At 42.2% G+C, this 20,519-nt stretch overlaps 1 protein-coding gene across 1 annotated transcript; it reads right to left on the bottom strand.

Annotated features, from left to right (window-relative positions):
- Positions 1-1,709: 1,709 nt before the first annotated feature.
- LOC139380633 (retinoic acid receptor beta-like) lies at positions 1,710-19,979 on the bottom strand. Its single transcript, XM_071123526.1, has 8 exons — positions 19,466-19,979; positions 15,394-15,542; positions 13,535-13,676; positions 11,047-11,213; positions 8,026-8,202; positions 3,302-3,506; positions 2,899-3,057; positions 1,710-2,512 (listed from the first exon to the last, which is right to left on the bottom strand). Exons 1-8 carry the CDS (start codon positions 19,614-19,616, stop codon positions 2,340-2,342), a joined length of 1,323 nt encoding a protein of 440 aa, XP_070979627.1. The 5' UTR covers positions 19,617-19,979; the 3' UTR covers positions 1,710-2,339.
- Between the last annotated feature and the right edge of the window lie 540 nt (positions 19,980-20,519).

Here is a 20,519-nt window from a genome sequence, read left to right as displayed (position 1 = left end):
CCAATTTTCTGGAAGCTTGCTTCAGAGCTCGGATATCTTCTGTATACCAGGGAGCTAGTTTCTTATCGCAAATGTTTTTTGTTTTTAGGGGTGCGACTGCATCTATGGTATTGCTCAAGGTTAAATTGAGTTCCTCAGTTAGGTGGTTAACTGATTTTTGTACTCTGACGTCCTTGGGTAGGCGGAGGGAGTCTGGAAGGGCATCTAGGAGTCTTTGGGTTGTCAGAGAATTTATAGCACGGCTTTTGATGATCCTTGGTTGGCGTCTGAGCAGATGATTTGTTGAGATTTCAAACGTAATAAAATGGTGGTCCGATAGTCCACGATTATGAGGAAAAACATTGAGATCCACAACATTTATTCCACGGGACAAAACTAGGTCCAGAGTATGACTGTGGCAGTGAGTAGGTCCGGAGACATGTTGGACAAAACCCACTGAGTCGATGATGGCTCCGAAAGCCTTTTGGAGTGGGTATTAAAGTCATCAAAAATGTTAATATTATCTGCCATGACTACAAGGTCCGATAGGAATTCAGGGAACTCAGTGAAGAACGCTGTATATGGCCCAGGAGGCCTGTAAACAGTAGCTATAAAAAGTGATTGAGTAGGCTGCATAGATTTCATGACTAGAAGCTCAAAAGACGAAATCATTGTTTTTTAGTTGTTGTAAATTGAAATTTGCTATCATAAATGTTAGCAACACCTCCGCCTTTGCGGGATGCGCGGGGGATTTGGTCACTAGTGTAACCAGGAGGGGAGGCCTCATTTAACACAGTAAATTCATCAGGCTTAAGCTATGTTTCAGTCAGGCCAATAACATCAAGATTGTGATCAGTGATTAGTTCATTGACTATAACTGCCTATGAAGTGAGGGATCTAACATTAAGTAGCCCTATTTTGAGATGTGAGGTATCACAATCTTTTTCAATAATGGCAGGAATGGAGGAGGTCTTTATTCCAGTGAGATTGCTAAGGCAAACACCGCCATGTTTAGTTTTGCCCAACCTAGGTCGAGGCACAGACATGGTCTCAATGGGAATAGCTGAGCTGACTACACTGACTGTGCTAGTGGCAGACTCCACTAAGCTGGCAGGCTAGCTAACAGCCTGCTGCCTGGCCTGTACCCTATCCTATTGTGGAGCTAGGGAAGTTAGAGCCCTGTCTATTTCGTAGATAAGATGAGAGCACCCCTCCAGCTAGGATGGAGTCCGTCACTCCTCAACAGGCCAGGCTTGGTCCTGTTTGTGGGTGAGTCCCAGAAAGAGGGCCAATTATCTACAAATGCTATCTTTTGGGAGGGGCAGAAAAGTTTTCAATCAGCAATTGAGTTGTGAGACTCTGCTGTAGAGCTTATCACTCCCCCTAACTGGGAGGGGGCCAGAGACAATTACTCGATGCCGACACATCTTTCTAGCTGATTTACACGCTGAAGCTGTTGCGCCACTCTTGAATCTTTCATATTATTGTGTTTATACAGTATTTTTTCCACTGAGGCAATGAGTGTAATTCTCAACATAGACCACAGGGGGGCAGTATCAACCTTTGTATGGAGCACTGGATCGTGTAAATCTTTTTTTGTTTTTGTTTAAATGAGTCGGACACACCCAGGGTATATATAGTTTCAAGACTTTAATAGACCAATAACTATCTGAAATATGATCATAATCAATATCACAAAAAAAGCACCATGTCATTCGCCATAGAGATAAACATAACCATACAACGGTATGTAGAATACATGTTACCATGGTGAGAGTAATAGCACTTACTTAACAAAGCCAATCATGCAAGACTTGAAATAATGGAAACGTGAAGCCCCATACTTTAGAATAGGAAACCTGTTTTAAAATCTCTCGTACATTTGTGACCCACACACACACACATCTAGTAATGACCTCTGAAAAATGCATTGTCATGCCCTTGCCCCTGTGTCGCACCACAATGGAATGTCTAGTCACAATTCACGCGAATCCCACTCCCGTCCGTATAGAAAGGCTCTGTGTGAGGTTAATACGTTAAGCTACTCTCTAGTACTGCAATGCACTGTATGTATTCAAACCATCTTCTAGACACCTTATGATACTGACCAACACACAGGCTAGTCCTGTTATATCTCCAGTCACATCCAGTTATGAGTATTCTCTTTTTCTCTCTGTATGTACATCACAACTAAGTACTGCAGCATGATTCTATTTACAATTCCCTTTATATATTCAACTCTGAATACACTGTTTTCACTGGTATTGTTCACGTTTGACCCCCCTCATCATTTCCTTTCCGGGACATCCCATTGGAGATATTTTCTTTCTCGTAAGGTTTTCAAGCAAACAGGCCAGTGTCTATGTACTGTGTGGACATGGTGTGTGTGTGTGTGTGGGTGTGATGTTCTTGTCTGCTCTCTGCTCCTCCTCTGACTGCTTCTGCAGGTTCTCCATCTCCTCCAGCATCTCCTGGATAAGAGGAGGCATGGAACCTGGGATCTCCATCTTCAACGTCACCACGCGCTCAGCTCCTGTGTAATTAGAAGGGAAAATGTCAATGACACTTTATAGAGTGTTCGAAGTGTCTCTTAACTATATCGCTTAACCATATCACTCCCATCAGAGGCAGATTTCCTTTCTTTTTCCTATTTATCCCACCTCCACCCAGCATGTCTGAAAGGGTTTTTACACTGACTATACTTGTTGCCCACACTGACCTCCACAGGTCACCCAATTTTCTACTTTTCTCTTTACTCTACATCCTTAAATTAGCCTTGGATGTGGTTGGATGTTCACTGGTGTTGTAAAATCACAGTACGCCATAACACCTGGTTATAACAGTCATGAAGCCAAGCCAAGAAGTTTGTAAGTTCAGGCCAAAGTAAGTGTCATGGCCAATAGGGAGTTGACCTCTAACCTTTGGCGCTGATGCTGCGCAGGTCGGTTATCTTCATGAGGACCTTGGGGAACATAAGGGGCATGCTGGGCCGGCGTTTACGGGAGTAGATCTTCAAGGCCTCCAGTAAGGGCTCTTGCAGGACCTCCACCTTAGACGGCTCCTCCAGGTCCTGGCGGTCTGACACAGGAGAAACATTGTTCGTGTGACACCGACACATCATTCATCTGCTAATTCAGCTCATCTATTTTGTTTGTGTGACTACTCTACGTGGCCTATATGTATCGATACACAAAAACGACAATGCGGTTCATTTATTGGAGTAAATACTAAAAGTACACTCATTCATAAAACAACAAAAAAGATTGTTTTATATGGAACGTGAACTTTCTGCCTGTACTGCAGCTATGGCTAGTTGCAGTACCTCCAGACACCAGGCAGATGGCGCTGAGTAGGCCACTTTCTGTGTCATCCATCTCCAAGGGCAGCAGCTGGCCGGCGAAGGTGAACACCTGGTCTGTGAGCGGGCCAAAGCCAGCGTTGTGGATCTGTGTACGGGTCAAGGTCAGCCCGTCTGAGAAGGTCATAGTGTCCTGGTCAGGAGTGTACCTCGTACAGATCCGCAGAATCTACAGGAGACAGAGGGGACATGAGGGGGAGTACAGAAAGAATAGAAAGGGACAGTATACTCGGTATAGAAAAGGGTAATGGTGAGATGCATGTTCAAGAAGAGGGGGATGGAAATTAAAATACTAAAAGACATGAAAGACAGTTCAGGCAAAGAGAAAAAGAGAGCGAGAGAGAGAGAGAGGGAAGTATAGGGGTAAAACACATACCTACAGTGCCTTGCGAAAGTATTCGGCCCCCTTGAACTTTGCGACCTTTTGCCACATTTCAGGCTTCAAACATAAAGATATAAAACTGTATTTTTTTGTGAAGAATCAACAACAAGTGGGACACAATCATGAAGTGGAACGACATTTATTGGATATTTCAAACTTTTTTAACAAATCAAAAACTGAAAAATTGGGCGTGCAAAATTATTCAGCCCCCTTAAGTTAATACTTTGTAGCGCCACCTTTTGCTGCGATTACAGCTGTAAGTCGCTTGGGGTATGTCTCTATCAGTTTTGCACATCGAGAGACTGAAATCTTTTCCCATTCCTCCTTGCAAAACAGCTCGAGCTCAGTGAGGTTGGATGGAGAGCATTTGTGAACAGCAGTTTTCAGTTCTTTCCACAGATTCTCGATTGGATTCAGGTCTGGACTTTGACTTGGCCATTCTAACACCTGGATATGTTTATTTTTGAACCATTCCATTGTAGATTTTGCTTTATGTTTTGGATCATTGTCTTGTTGGAAGACAAATCTCCGTCCCAGTCTCAGGTCTTTTGCAGACTCCATCAGGTTTTCTTCCAGAATGGTCCTGTATTTGGCTCCATCCATCTTCCCATCAATTTTAACCATCTTCCCTGTCCCTGCTGAAGAAAAGCAGGCCCAAACCATGATGCTGACACCACCATGTTTGACAGTGGGGATGGTGTGTTCAGGGTGATGAGCTGTGTTGCTTTTACGCCAAACATAACGTTTTGCATTGTTGCCAAAAAGTTCAATTTTGGTTTCATCTGACCAGAGCACCTTCTTCCACATGTTTGGTGTGTCTCCCAGGTGGCTTGTGGCAAACTTTAAACAACACTTTTTATGGATATCTTTAAGAAATGGCTTTCTTCTTGCCACTCTTCCATAAAGGCCAGATTTGTGCAATATACGACTAATTGTTGTCCTATGGACAGAGTCTCCCACCTCAGCTGTAGATCTCTGCAGTTCATCCAGAGTGATCATGGGCCTCTTGGCTGCATCTCTGATCAGTCTTCTCCTTGTATGAGCTGAAAGTTTAGAGGGACGGCCAGGTCTTGGTAGATTTGCAGTGGTCTGATACTCCTTCCATTTCAATATTATCGCTTGCACAGTGCTCCTTGGGATGTTTAAAGCTTGGGAAATCTTTTTGTATCCAAATCCGGCTTTAAACTTCTTCTGCCTGGTGTGTTCCTTGTTCTTCATGATGCTCTCTGCACTTTTAACGGACCTCTGAGACTATCACAGTGCAGGTGCATTTATACGGAGACTTGATTACACACAGGTGGATTGTATTTATCATCATTAGTCATTTAGGTCAACATTGCATCCTTCAGAGATCCTCACTGAACTTCTGGAGAGAGTTTGCTGCACTGAAAGTAAAGGGGCTGAATAATTTTGCACGCCCAATTTTTCAGTTTTTGATTTGTTAAAAAAGTTTGAAATATCCAATAAATGTCGTTCCACTTCATGATTGTGTCTCACTTGTTGTTGATTCTTCACAAAAAAATACAGTTTTATATCTTTATGTTTGAAGCCTGAAATGTGGCAAAAGGTTGCAAAGTTCAAGGGGGCCGAATACTTTCGCAAGGCACTGTATATGGAGTCTGCATAAGAAAAAATAGAGAGAGAGAGATCAGGTTGAGAGAGATTGAGAAAGAGAGAGGGATCAGGTCAAGAGAGAGAGAGAGAGAGAGAGAGAGAGAAAGAGATAGACAGATCAGGTTGAAAGAGATAGAGATAGACAGATCAGATCGAGAGAGATAGAGAAAGAGAGACAGCAGGTCGAGAGAGAAATAGAGAAAGAGGGATACGGTAGAGAGAGATAGAGAAAGAGATAAAGGGATCAGGTAGAGAGAGCTAGAGAAAGAGAGAGACAGATCAGGTCGAGAGAGAGAGAAAGACATAGAGGGATCGGGTAGAGAGAGATAGAGAAAGAGAGACAGATCAGGTCGAGAGAGAGATAGAGAAAGACATAGAGGGATCCGGTCGAGAGAGAGATAAAGAGATAGAGGGATCAGGTCGAGAGAGAAAGAGATAGACAGATCAGGTCGAGAGAGATAGAGAAAGACAGATCAGGTAGAGAGTGTCATGACGTTGGCCTGGGGGGTAGGTTTATGACAGTCATAAATACCTCTTCCCCCCTTTTTCCTCTCTCTACCCTACTGAGGTTACATTTGCAAAACCCTTGGTTAACATAGTGATTCTGGGAACATCAGAAGGTGAGGGGAAATGAACTATATTCTGGTAATCCGACCAATGGATTACCATATGCGGTGGTACTTAATGAATATGATGTCAGTTCGGTTGTCATCTGAGACATTCTCATCAATGATCAGATGACATAAACTCTACAGTGGAAAGTCTACACATCAGAGTTATCAGATTCACATGGAATTGTTGTTCAATTTAAATGTTTGAATATGAAATTATTTGTGATGGGATGAAATGTGATGTTAGCTTCTAAAATGAGAGATTTGGGTTTTCATAAGATAGGGCTGCTCAATCAGTGGCCCCGCCCCTGTGAAGGGACATGGGCTATAAAACTTTTCAAACACGTCCTCCTCTCCCTTCCTATATAAGCCCTTGACGTCAATATAACTTACTGTTCCGAGGATGTAGGACGACAGTCCTATGTCAGAATGGTTCAGATAATAACTACAGAACAAAGCCAACATCAGCGTGAGCTTTGGTTGCGAATGGTATGAACTTTGAACTCTTATTCACTACCGAAGTGATACCTCCTAGCCGTTGAGTTAGCAACAGCAGATGCAACGAGGGTTAGGAAGGAACAGACAGAGTATCCCGTCTATCACCCAACGACATTACTACAATGTATATAATTGACAACCAGAGACATTCTTCAAAGGACTCGGTTTGGCAACACGGCCTTCCATCTACCACCAACCTACCGAAGCGCAGCTCAGAGTAAATATTTATTGCATTTTCCTTTTCCAAATGGGCGGTAATTTAGAATGCATAAGACACTGTATTTACGATAGCACAGCTTTTTCCCTTTGTTCCTCAGTCTTCCCACTCTTTCACTCAAACCCAGCCACTTTTCTTTTGTGTAACAAGCTGTCATATCTGTTCCGCCCGCTAGGGACGTTTTCCTTTATGACGTAATTTGTAATCAAGTTATGATTTAATTATGTGTATATGTAATTCTGTGTGATTAGTTAGGTATTTAGTGAATAAATAATGAAACCCAATTTTGTATTGCTGATTCAACTTGTGAGCCAGGCTTCGTGCAGATAACCAAGAATTTACAACTTTCAGATGAGACTGAATTGATGTAAAATATTACTAGGTTTTTAAGAGTTTATTCGGAAGATAACAGCTCTATAAATATTATTTTGTGGTGCCCGGCTCTCTAGTTAATTACATTTACATGATTAGCTCAATCAGGTAATAGTAATTACGGAGAAATTAATTTATAGAATAGCATGTCATATTACTTAATCCGGCATAGCCAAAGACACGACAAGAGAGATAGAGAAAGAGATAGACAGATCAGGTTGAGAGAGATAGAGAAAGAGATAGACAGATCAGGTCGAGAGAGATAGAGATAGACAGATCAGGTCGAGAGATAGAGATAGAGGGATCAGGTAGAGAGAGAGAGATAGAGAGAGGGATCAGGTAGAGAGAGAGATAGAGGGATCAGGTAGAGAGAGATAGAGAGAAAGATCAGGGAGAGAGAGATATAGAAAGAGAGAGGGATCAGGTAGAGTGAGATAGAGAAAGAGATAGACAGATCAGGTTGAGAGAGATACAGATAGAGGGATCAGGTAGAGAGAGATAGAGATCAATCTGCACAGTAATTATCCCTGCACGCCTCATTAGAAACCACCTCAGTAATGTAAAATAAACATGATAACGCTTTGATTTCAGATTAAAGAGTTCCCATCGAGAAAATAAAGCCATGAGTGAATCACCATGGTGCAGCTAGTGAGAATCTACCAACCTTTGATGGTGCACAGAGTTGACAATGAAAACCAGAAGATATCGGGAGATGAAAGAGAATAAAACATGCCTTCAGCGGTAACACTCTGTCTGAACCCACCACCACTGTGTCTGTCTTCAGCATAAACGTATGCTGAGACAATGGAACAGCAGATCCATAGTGTCTGCACCAAACAGCACACTGTGGCTGAACCCTTCTAACACCACACAGCCCAGTTGATGAGGTGCGAGATGTGCTTTGGAGATGTGGACGTACACACACATATATATCCCCTCACGCATACAGTATATACACACAAACGTACAGTACACACACACACACACCGCTCACCAGAATGTCCAGACAGGCCGCTTTGAGGAGGGTGATCTGGTCAGTTATAGTCAGGCCGGTGAAGCCAGGAACCCGTTTGGCAAACTCCACAACCTTGATGATACATTTGGTGGCCAGCTCACTGAACTTATCCCACAGCCCCAGGTCCAACTGGATCCTAGTGTCTGAGCTTGAGTTCTACAGAGAGAGTGAGGGGGGGTAAAGGAGAGATGAGAGATAGAGAATAGGGGGGATAGATAGAGGGAGGGAGAGAGAAGGGGGGGCAGAGAGAGGAGGGGAAGGGTAAAGGAGAGATGAGAGATAGAGAATAGGGGGGATAGATAGAGGGAAGGAGAGAGAAGGGGGGGCAGAGAGAGGAGGGGAAGGGTAAAGGAGAGATGAGAGATAGAGAATAGGGGGGATAGATAGAGGAAGGGAGGGAGAGAGAAGGGGGTGGGCAGAGAGAGAGGGATGGGATGAAGAGAGAAAATCACGAGAAAACAAAAAGAGAATTACTTGACACATTGGAAAGAATTTACAAAAAAAACTGTGCAAACTAGAATGCTATTTGGCCCTAAACAGAGCGTGCACAGTGGCAGAATACCTGACCACTGTGACTGACAAAAAATGAAGGCAATTTTTGACTATGTACGGACTCAGTGAGCATAGCCTTGCTATTGAGAAAGGCTGCCGAAGGCAGACCTCGCTCTCAAGAGAAGACAGGCTAAGTGCACACTGCCCACAAAATGAGGTGGAAACTGAGCTGCACTTCCTACCCTCCTGCCCAATGTATGACCATATTAGAGACACATTTTTACCTCAGATTACACAGACCCACATAGAAATCAAAAACAAATCAAATGTTGATAAACTCCCATATGTGATGGTTGAAATACCACCGTGTGCCATCACAGCAGCAAGATGTATGACCTGTTGCCACAAGAAAAGGGATAGAACAAACACCTTTGTAAATACAACCTATATTTACGTTGATTTATTTTCCCTTTTGTACATTTAACTGTTTGCATATCATTACAACACTGTATATAGACATATTATGACATTTGAAATGTCTTTATTCTTTTGGAACTTTTGTGAGTGTAATGTTTACTGTTCATTTTTTATTGTTTATTTCACTTTTGTTTGTTGTCTATTTCACATACGTTTCCCATGCCAATAAATTGAATTGAAAAGAAAGAAGAAGAAAAAAAGGTATATATATATATATATATATATATATACAGTGGGGCAAAAAAGTATTTAGTCAGCCACCAATTGTGCAAGTTCTCCCACTTAAAAAGATGAGAGAGGCCTGTAATTTTCATCATAGGTACACTTCAACTATGACAGACAAAATGAGAGAAAAAAATCCAGAAAATCACATTGTAAGATTTTTAATGAATTTATTTGCAAATTATGGTGGAAAATAAGTATTTGGTCAATAACAAAAGTTTATCTCAATACTTTGTTATATACCCTTTGTTGGCAATGACAGAGGTCAAACGTTTTCTGTAAGTCTTCACAAGGTTTTCACACACTGTTGCTGGTATTTTGGCCCATTCCTCCATGCAGATCTCCTCTAGAGCAGTGATGTTTTGGGGCTGTTGCTGGGCAATACGGACTTTCAACTCCCTCCAAAGATTTTCTATGGGGTTGAGATCTGGAGACTGGCTAGGCCACTCCAGGAACTTGAAATGCTTCTTACGAAGCCACTCCTTCGTTGCCCGGGCGGTGTGTTTGGGATCATTGTCATGCTGAAAGACCCAGCCACGTTTCATCTTCAATGCCCTTGCTGATGGAAGGAGGTTTTCACTCAAAATCTCACGATACATGGCCCCATTCATTCTTTCCTTTACACGGATCAGTCGTCCTGGTCCCTTTGCAGAAAAACATCCCCAAAGCATGATGTTTCCACCCCCATGCTTCACAGTAGGTATGGTGTTCTTTGGATGCAACTCAGCATTCTTTGTCCTCCAAACACGACAAGTTTTTTTTTAATGTTATATTTTGGTTTCATCTGACCATATGACATTCTCCCAATCTTCTTCTGGATCATCCAAATGCTCTCTAGAAAACTTCAGACAGGCCTGGACATGTACTGGCTTAAGCAGGGGGACACGTCTGGCACTGCAGGATTTGAGTCCCTGGCGGCGTAGTGTGTTACTGATGGTAGGCTTTGTTACTTTGGTCCCAGCTCTCTGCAGGTCATTCACTAGGTCCCCCCGTGTGGTTCTGGGATTTTTGCTCACCATTCTTGGGGTGAGATCTTGCGTGGAGCCCCAGATTGAGGGAGATTATCAGTGGTCTTGTATGTCTTCCACTTCCTAATAATTGCTCCAACAGTTGATCTCTTCAAACCAAGCTGCTTACCTATTGCAGATTCAGTCTTCCCAGCCTGGTGCAGGTCTACAATTGTGTTTCTGGTGTCCTTTGACAGCTCTTTGGTCTTGGCCATAGTGAAGTTTGGAGTGTGACTGTTTGAGGTTGTGGACAGGTGTCTTTTATACTGATAACAAGTTCAAACAGGTGCCATTAATACAGGTAACGAGTGGAGGAGCCTCTTATAGAAGAAGTTACAGGTCTGTGAGAGCCAGAAATCTTGCTTGTTTGTAGGTGACCAAATACTTATTTTCCACCATAATTTGCAAATAAATTTATTAAAAATCCTACAATGGGATTTTCTGGATTTTTCTTTCTCATTCTGTCTGTCATAGTTGAAGTGTACCTATGATGAAAATTACAGGCCTCTCTCGTCTTTTTAAGTGGTAGAACTTGCACAATTGGTGGCTGACTAAATACTTTTTTTGCCCCACTGTATATATATATATATATATATATAGAGAGAGAGAGAGAGAGAGAGAGAGAGCAATTAGTTCCGAGTATTATCCCAACAATACAATCAGTATGATTCATTTAGATGAATGGACTTTGGTACAGGGATAGTGTTTCTGAGCGTCAACAGAGACAGGCTTAAATGGAACACTATCCATGACGCATGTCATTTGTGTCTATGGTGCCAACCCGGCAGTGGCTGTTACTCACTGTAGTGTATTTGCCCAACTGGCAGAGGGAAGGGAATGTCTCTCTATGAGCCCTACAGATATTCTCCACTACACCGCCCAGTTCCGCTGTCAGCTCATATGTCTCGATGATGGTCATCTTGGGAGTCTCATTCTTCTCCTTCTTCTTGCTCCGGTCATTCCTGACAGCTGGGAAAAGAGGATGAAATATGAACGGAGATAACTCCAGAAGAAAATGAAAATGAAATTGAATTGGTTGCAATAGCTAAGTTGGTTGGATCGTGGCGCTTGTAACACAATACCTCTGGTGTGATTTCCCTTGTGGGCAACACCTGCCGAATATATAGTCGGTGTTAACAGCAAAAAGTCTGTTAAATGGCCATATTTTTCTAAACAAGCCGTGCACATTTACCAATGAGTGTGTAAGTCATGTAAAAAAATAATCACGTTGCCTTCCAACTGATCTATAAATCACGTCAACGTACTTCGACCATTGGTTTTGAACACAGGCCACTCGTTTTACTGAGCCGGATCTCAGGGAGAGATACCTCTTTATGCACCTGGTCTCCTCAGACAGACGCACGCCTCGGACGGATCTGTGCAGTCAATGGATAATCTACTCTAGTCTGCCCTACTTCCTGCAATCACTGTGTAAACCCTTCACTCTGGGCTGCATTCACACACCAATCAGTGACAGCGGCAGACGATGGAGCAGCAGTGGTAGTAGTAGCCGTTACATACTAGCCACATGGCCACAAGGCTGATACATGTGCTGATAGATTTATGTAATGCTGACATGCTGGGTAGAAGAGATGAATGACATTCAGAATAGCAGGCATCCATCACCATGACACCATCCCCCTACCCACAACAGAGATTGTATCTGGGTCAGTGCTCCTTCTGGGAAATGGTGTTTGAAGTGCTGTCATGTGTTTGGACAGCGGAGGTGGAATTCATTTTCTTGGAAAACGTTCGGACAGCAGAAGCATTGACATGATTAGACAGGTTTTTAGGTACAGTGCCTTCAGAAACGTTACACACCCTTTGACATTTTCCACATTTTGTTGAGTTAAAACTAACTCTGTGTGCAATAATGGTGTTTAACATGATTTTTTGAATGACTACCCCATCTCTTTACCCAACACATTACAATTATCTGTAAGGTCCCTTAGTCGAGCACTGAATTTCAAGTACAGATTCAACCACAAAGACCAGGGAGGTTTTCCAATGCCTTGCAAAGGGCACCTATTGGTAGATGGGTAAAAAAAACAAAAAAGAAGCAGACATTGAACATCCCTTTGAGCATAGTGAAGTTATTCATTACACTTTGGATGAATCAATACACCCAGTCACTGCAAAGATACAGGCGTCCTTGACGGAGTTGACGGAGAGGAAGGAAAGCGCTCAGGGATTTCACCGTGAGGCTTATGGGGATTTTAAACCAGGTACAGAGTTAAATGGCGCTGCTTGGAGAAAACTGAGGATGGATCAACAACATTGTAGTTACTCCACAATACTAACCTAAATGTCGGAGTGAAAAGAAGGAAGCCTGTACAGAATACAAATATTTCAAAACAGTCTCTAAGAGCTTTGCAAACGTGGACTGTGCAATATTTTCACATTCTTTTTTCAATTCTTCAAGCTCTGTCAAGTTGGATGTTGATCATTGTCAGACAGACATTTTCAAGTCTTGCCATAGATCTTCAAGCCAATTTAAGTCAAATTACCCAGAAAGACTCCGTAATCGCTGCCAAAGGTGATTCTAACATGTATTGACACTGGGGGTTGAATACTTATCTAATCAAAATATACAAGCGTTTTATTTTCCATTAAGTTAAAAAATATATCTATAATTTTTCTTCCACTTCAACATTTCACTGTATTTTGTGTAGATCGTTGACAAAAAGTGACATTTAAAGGTGCACTATGCAGAAATCGATACTCCATTTCCTGGTTGCTAAAACTCTAATAGTTCGCTTAATTTCAGTTTATGTGACAAAATAAGATAGTATAGCATAGAGAATCATTGAACCATCTAAACCGCTGTGAAATATATTATCCACAACCCAAAATATTGTTTTTTCAGCTGTCTGACGCTGGTGTACAAAACCCAAAGTAAAAGACACACAAACAAAACTTAAGAACGGGACGCATAGAAATAGCACACATAGAACAGATCTACCACTTCTTAGAATTGCTTTCAAGTGGAATGATAGATCTAGAACCCATATTTCTAAGTGAATTTGGTCGGCTCGCCCAAAAGTTACATATTGTCACAATCAATTTTAATCCCAATTTGTAACACACCAAAACATGGAAAAAGTCAAGGGGTGTGAACACTTTCTGAAGGCACTGAGTGCTTTGGGTAAGAGTTTTATGAAAAAGTTTGGGAATGTTGCATAGCAGTGTTTTGCAGTTTGGGCGTATATCACAGAGGAGTTGGACGTTGTTTAGAAATGTTGCTCTTCAGTGGTTGAATGGAGACACTCTGAAATATTATTGACACTTACACTCCTTGGACATGCCCGCGGCGAAGCACTTCTGTAGCCGGCAGTACTGACAGCGGTTCCTGGTGATCTTATTGATGATGCAGTTACTGTCCCGGTGGCACGTGTAAACCATGTTCTTCTGGACACTTCTACGGAAGAAACCCTGGGAGGCACCAACGGAAAGGATAATAATATGTTTTCAATAGAGAAGACATCTCCCTTGTACTTTCAGCTACCAGCAGTTAACATTCTATAGACGTCTGAAAGGAGCTCGAATGACTTTGGAGGTGGTAGTGTTATTACATCACCCTCTGAATACATATATCCTTCTAAAATGAGGACGTTAAAGGGACACTTCGGGAATTTTGGTATCCACGATTTCATCTGACTCTGGGGATGTAGATAAAGGGCCTCATTGCCAAAATCCCCAAGTACCCCTTTAACATCAACATGTGTTTTCCATATGCAAAGAAGAAAAAAAACTACTTGTAAAATACCTCATACCTAATGAATGACTGTTATCACACAATCACAATGAAATTAGAGGAAGAAAAAAAACACAGGCCAAATGGAACCGGAATCATGTTGTGAAACACATCAATAGTGTAGGGTGTAGCAGGGTAACACCACACGTGTTGTGTCTGACGCCTGTCCATAGTCAGTCGATAGTATTGACTGGTGCTGTGTGATCCCGACACATGAGCTGTTTTATCAGGGCCAAGATTCAGGCCCTTTAGTGATACTCGTGTTTGCTCCGGGTAAACACGGCAGTCAAACAGTCCCTAGTGGTCTTGAGTCTACTCTTTAGGGTTAAATACAGTAAGTTGAGTAACGTTACATAGTTATATTGTAATTTGGGTTACTTCTGGGTAACCCCAGGCCCCCGTCCCCGCAGGAGGCCTTTTGCCTTTTGGTAGGCCGTCATTGTAAATAAGAATTTGTTCTTAGCTGACTTGCCAAGTTAAATAAAGGTTAAATAAAAATGTAAATACATCTATACACTTTATTTATTTTACAGTTAAAATATATATATATATTTTTTTGAACATCTAAATAGATATGCCAGGTCAGATCGACACGTGTATCAACAGACACCAACTGATATTTCTAAAGTATGCCAGTTCCACTTTCGACTTGCTACGGTTGAGAAGACGAACAATCGACAAATCTCTTTCATGCTGCTCCAGGGGCAGGCTCGTGAAGGTGATGAGAGAGATGAGCTCCATGCTCACTTTCTGCACTAAACAGTCAGCGAGACGACTCTGTAACTAACGCCACTTCTCATCTCTAACACAGATGTGATCTCACACTTAATCTATAATTAGGACCATTGCCTTTCATCTTGCTCTGAAAGACGCTGAGGAGAGAATGTCATCTGTAGTCATGGTCTCCTCCACGCTCTTGGTCTTGTTCACTGTGCTGCCCATCAATTATTTACCTTCTCTTTGTGGAGTCTTCTGTTGCCCGAGCGTTCAGCGAAAGCGGAGGGCCAATCGGCCTAACTTTCATGAACAATTGTGTTACACCTGCTCACTATAGCTCACTGCCAAAGACCATCAAAGAGTGGTAGAGGGGGGGACATTTAAGAACCCCAGAGAATAGTGGGAATTGTGTGTGTGTGTGTGTGTGTGTGTGTGTGTGTGTGTGTGTGTGTGTGTGTGTGTGTGTGTGTGTGTGTGTGTGTGGTGCTTGTTGCAGTTCCTTCCTTTACATATCCATTATCCATATCACAGGTAATTAGATCTGGGATTGAACTCCAAAGTAGAAATGAACATGGTGAACACGTTGAAACCACTAATGAAAAAAAGGTGGAATTATACATCATTTGAGCAGTCAGATGTGTTTCTTGGGATATGTGCATGATCAGTCTGGCCCCTTACCTTACAGCCCTCACAAGCACTGACGCCATAGTGGTAGCCTGAAGACTTGTCTTGGCACACGAAGCAGGGTTTGTAGGTGCGAGGAGGGGGCGGAGGTGAGAGAGGACTGGCGAACAGGTCCTCTGAGCTGGAGCTCTGGGTTTCCACAGCTGCTGACACACAGGAGGGATAAAGGGAGAGAGGGAGAGAGGGAGGGAGGAAGGAAGAGAGGGAGAGAGGGATGATGAGGCGCTGGGAAGAAAGACAGGCACTGAGTGTTGGGAGTGAGATGAGGGCTGCCACTGTATAAACTCTGAAATGGCCTCCTTTCCTTATCGTCTTTCTATCATAAGCTGTGTCTGAGTTTTCATCATTTTTCTGTCACTTTAATTCGCAAAATTCTCTAACATGAAGACAAGGAGGAGAGAAAAGTAATATTCGGACAAAGCTGGGTGAAGGAGAAAATTCCAATTGCAGCTGCTGAAAATGCAGTCATACAACAAATTTATGTAGCTTCATGTTCTTCAAACAGTAATGTGTTGAAGTAAAACAGTATTAAATCCCTAAAAACTGTTGAAATGTCAAACATATTGGATTATGTCTTTGGGCCTCCTCTTTTATTCGAGGACCAATAGTTATTTCTATGGTCAGTAAACATTCTGCAAAGCGACTACGCAACATAGTATTCAATCTTTTTTTTTTTTTTTTTACCAAACAGAAAAGTGCTTGGGCATCTTTCATCGGAGAACAAGTACTAATTTTCTATGGCCAGTAAACATTGTACTGAGTGACTCAGCAGTAGAATTATCTCTATGGAAATTGACTCACGAAATTAATGCAGATGAGTTGAAAACATATCTAATGTCAGCCCGTGGTTCCAAGTCCACTTGTGTTCCCAAGGACATGTTGAGGCCTTGTGTTGATCGGCGTATCTGACTGAGATAATGTTCCGCTATTCTTTTAAGATTGCTGTGTCGTCCTTTTCACAGAGAGTGCAAGGGTGAAGAAGAGGCAAGATACAGTCATACTATTCCAATGCCATACTTTGTGGGAAAATGACGACAGCAGACACTCTTAAGACATCTCTTCAGTTTTATAGAGAGCCTCCACTGCCACAGGGCAAGCATCCCCGCTGGCTTCTTATCGCCTCCACTGCCACAGGGCAAGCATCCCCGCTGGCTTCTTATCGCCTCCACTGCCACAGGGCAAGCATCCCCACTGGCTTCTTATCGCCTCCACTGCCACAGGGAAAGCATCCCCGCTGGCTTCTTATCGCCTCCACTGCCACAGGGCAAGCATCCCCGCTGGCTTCTTATCGCCTCCACTGCCACAGGGAAAGCATCCCCGCTGGCTTCTTATCGCCTCCACTGCCACAGGGAAAGCATCCCCGCTGGCTTCTTATCGCCTCCACTGCCACAGGGCAAGCATCCCCGCTGGCTTCTTATCGCCTCCACTGCCACAGGGCAAGCATCCCCGCTGGCTTCTTATCGCCTCCACTGCCACAGGGCAAGCATCCCGGCTGGCTTCGTATCACCTCCACCGTTAAAGCACACAGGGCCAGTAACAGATAACTTAAAAAGCCAAATTGAGGGGACACAAATAGAAAAGTGCTTATATCCATCCCCTTGAACCCATGACCTCCAGTTGAACCTACCCTCGCAGGGTCAAACAAGAGAACACACCCATTAGCAAGTATTCTCTCCACTGCAAAACAATGACGGAGGATGCCACAAGATCAACTGACTGAGGATGAAGCAGTGGAATATTAAGCTAGACTCGTTTGGTTTGGAATGGGGAGGGAGGCGCTCACCAATATTTAAGAGAGAAACTGGTAAAGAGTAAGGTTTTAAGATGCGTGCCACGATCTGCCTCCACTATGTCAAAGGAAAGTCACTTTCTCTGCACGCTATCACAATACTATCACAATGCTATCACAATACTATCACAATGCTATCACAATACTATCACAATGCTATCACAATACTATCACAATACTATCACAATGCTGTCACACTCTCAACTGAGGTCTTTTGGGGGACTTTTGGGGCTAGATGCTGAAAGTAAAGGCAATCTGTGGTGAGGAAATGTCTGTGGTTCTGAGTAGGCTACTCAACATGTAAACAGTAACAATAATTATAGTTATTAGGATATCATCACTGGCTCATACAACATTAATGTGCTTATAGAATAGCCTAAGTGATGAATAAGGTCAATATATTATTAGGCTTTGCTTGCAGAGTTTCCCAACAACTACTATGCTGTGAGGGAGACAAGCCAAGCAGTCTGGGTCTCGTCTGACCTCCTGTTGGTGACCGTCCAACGATCCCTCGGTGACCCCCAGTGACCGTCCTGACCACTGACCACATTGGCTGGGCTTCGGTCGACATGCTCCTCCATCTCAAAACACTGAGCGCTGCCAGAGAAGGTCTAATGTTGTAACAGGCTTTGGTGCTGCCTTCGATACGCATTTGATATCGCATATAATTTATAAGGAACATAATGTCCTGTGAAGCCCTTGAGACTGACTGTCAGAAGCACACTGGTGTTAGGCTAAATGAAAACCTCAGAAGAGACAGCTAGATCAACCATCAGATAGAGGAACCAAAGGTATCTGAATGGAATTTGACTTCCTAATCTGATCTGTAAATATCAACAACAAGTTGAGGAAATGGGCTCCCGAGTGGCGCAGCGGCCTAAGACACTGCTTCTCAGTGCTAGAGGCGTCACTACAGACCCTGGTTCGACTCCAGGCTGTATCACAACTGGCCGTGATTAGGAGTCCCATAGGGTGTGGCAGAATTGGCCCAGCGTCGTACGGGTTTGGCCGGGGTAGGCCGTCATTGTAAATAAGAATTTGTTCTTGACTGACACGCCTAGTTAAACAAAGAATAGAATAAAGAGAAACAGTGAGTGTAGTAGGTGACAACAGAGGTGTGTCGAGTCAAATAAGAGTGCAGATTTTATGGCCAATTCATTATCAATGGGTTCACAGTAATAATCCATGTATTATTGATTTAGGATAACAAGTAAGTATACTGATTGATTGCACAACGGTGAATTCATTCCATAAACTAGGAGGTAGGCTTACGAATATTAAATAAATGCAATCAACAGTTGCAACAAAGCAAACAATGTGCACATGTAAAATAACAACAATATTGACCCTATTCCAAAGCTTTAAAGACACAATCTGTCATTCCCTTTTCAGCCAAATGGCAGCCCTGTCACTTGGTTTGCTATAAAGCTGAGGGATCGGGCTGGAGAAAAGTAACCACAGTCCAATTATCAATGAAGCTATGGATGCAAGGACTAACAGTTATATCAACATTATAGTTTGAAACATATTTTGAAGCTATATATCGTTTACAAAGGCATTATTTACAAACGTAAAAGTAAAAAAAGAAACCTTATATTTTGGGTTATAGTGGTGTAATACACCTGTACTAAATGCATTAGGCATTTGTAAGTTATTCTTCAAGATTCAATGGGTATCATTAACTGAAATTACCATAAAAAACAGTAATATTGAAGATTGCGCCTTTAACATAAACTTTCATGTGTAGGCCTACATAAATGCTGTTGTGTGTTATTTTTTAGTTTAAGCTTGATTTTACTGTGCAGGCTTATATATTGAATTTGATGTAAGCCCTATATCTGAAATCATATTATAATTTTAGTTAATTTGAACTAGATATATGACATCAATGACATATTCAGAAAGATATATGAAGAAATGCCTTCGAACTACAGCCTCTGAAAAAAAGATGGTAGCCTGCATACAACATGACCTAAATAAATATGTTTACATTGTCTTTGGATTAAATACGCAATGACACAGGACTGCACAGGGAACAGTTCAGGCTACAATGTACGAACAATTGACGCAAGGAATAGGCTATATTATAAACAGTGCATCAAAGGTGTGAGAAGAAGATACAACTGGATGTATCATGTCAAGTCCCACGTTCAGTATTTCCTGGTGTAACATGATCACAACACATATTTCGATTTAGTGTAGAGTAAAACAGTTGGCAAGTGAGGGATAATTACTTCCATCCTCAAATAGACCAAATAAAAATAAAGCTTCACCTACATTGCGCGATCCGATGAATTTGCCAATCCGTTTCTGTTAGTCCAGTGAAGCATGCGGTTACAGATGGTTCCTGGAGCATACAAGGACTTGCAGTATAGAAGTCCAGCGTTTCTCCTGGACCAACTGCGAGAAAATCCATATAGTCAAACATGTTTTTTTAATAACATAGGCGTAAGGCCGAGTCCTTATCAAGATGCGTCAGGATCTAATGACATGTAAAAATGGAACCAATGGAATGCAACTGTCCTTAATTCGCACACCCGAGTAGGATTCTGTTTTCCCTCTCAGTCAAGCGTATGATGGACATTTTTGTTAAAAGTTTGTAATTGACCAAAATTATATTTTATTAATTTGAGTCGATGCAAAAAAATATCTACAGCTGTATGCGCGAGAAGATTTCCATCGACGCATTTATCAAAAAATATTTGCGTCCATCTCGCGCAGGGAGCACAGCAAAATAGCCCGTCCTTGTGAAAACCCGATACAACAGAATAGTAGGCTATTTTACATAACAACGTTTGTTTTGGAGTTCTTAGCTCCCATTTATTGACGAATGGGTTACGCTGTCTCTACACAACCACTTCATACTAGTTATGTCACAGGGACCGATTGAATTACCTAATATATGCTGGTGAACTTTCCATGAACCTTTTTGGCGGCCGCTAACCTTCAAATGACCCAAACACTGTCTGACATCACCAAGTACAAGGATTCCCTCACCAGACGTGATGGACGTCAATATTTTGTGCGCGCTTGGGTAGAATGTTGGGTAGAATGTTAGGTCAGATGGTGGTAGAAATACAGTGTGCGAGCAAGTTGTAGAATTCTGACTTCTTCATTGATTTCACACTTTTTACTGGCAGTAGAAATTACATGTATTTTAATGAAATAGAACAGAACAGAACCGAATCAAAACCGAATAAAATAAAATAGATACTTGGAAAAACATACTTTTCTAAATGTAAGCAATCTAGCAACCATCTACATCTCAGCCTGTGAATAAGTGGAAGTTAGGCTGTCTTTCATATCTGGAAAGTAGGCCTAATATTAATGA

This window comes from Oncorhynchus clarkii, chromosome 2 (assembly GCF_045791955.1).
Source record: "Oncorhynchus clarkii lewisi isolate Uvic-CL-2024 chromosome 2, UVic_Ocla_1.0, whole genome shotgun sequence".
NCBI lineage: Eukaryota > Metazoa > Chordata > Actinopteri > Salmoniformes > Salmonidae > Oncorhynchus > Oncorhynchus clarkii.
The sequence above is the reverse complement of the archived record's forward strand: the minus strand, read 5'-3'. Positions and strand labels throughout refer to the sequence as shown.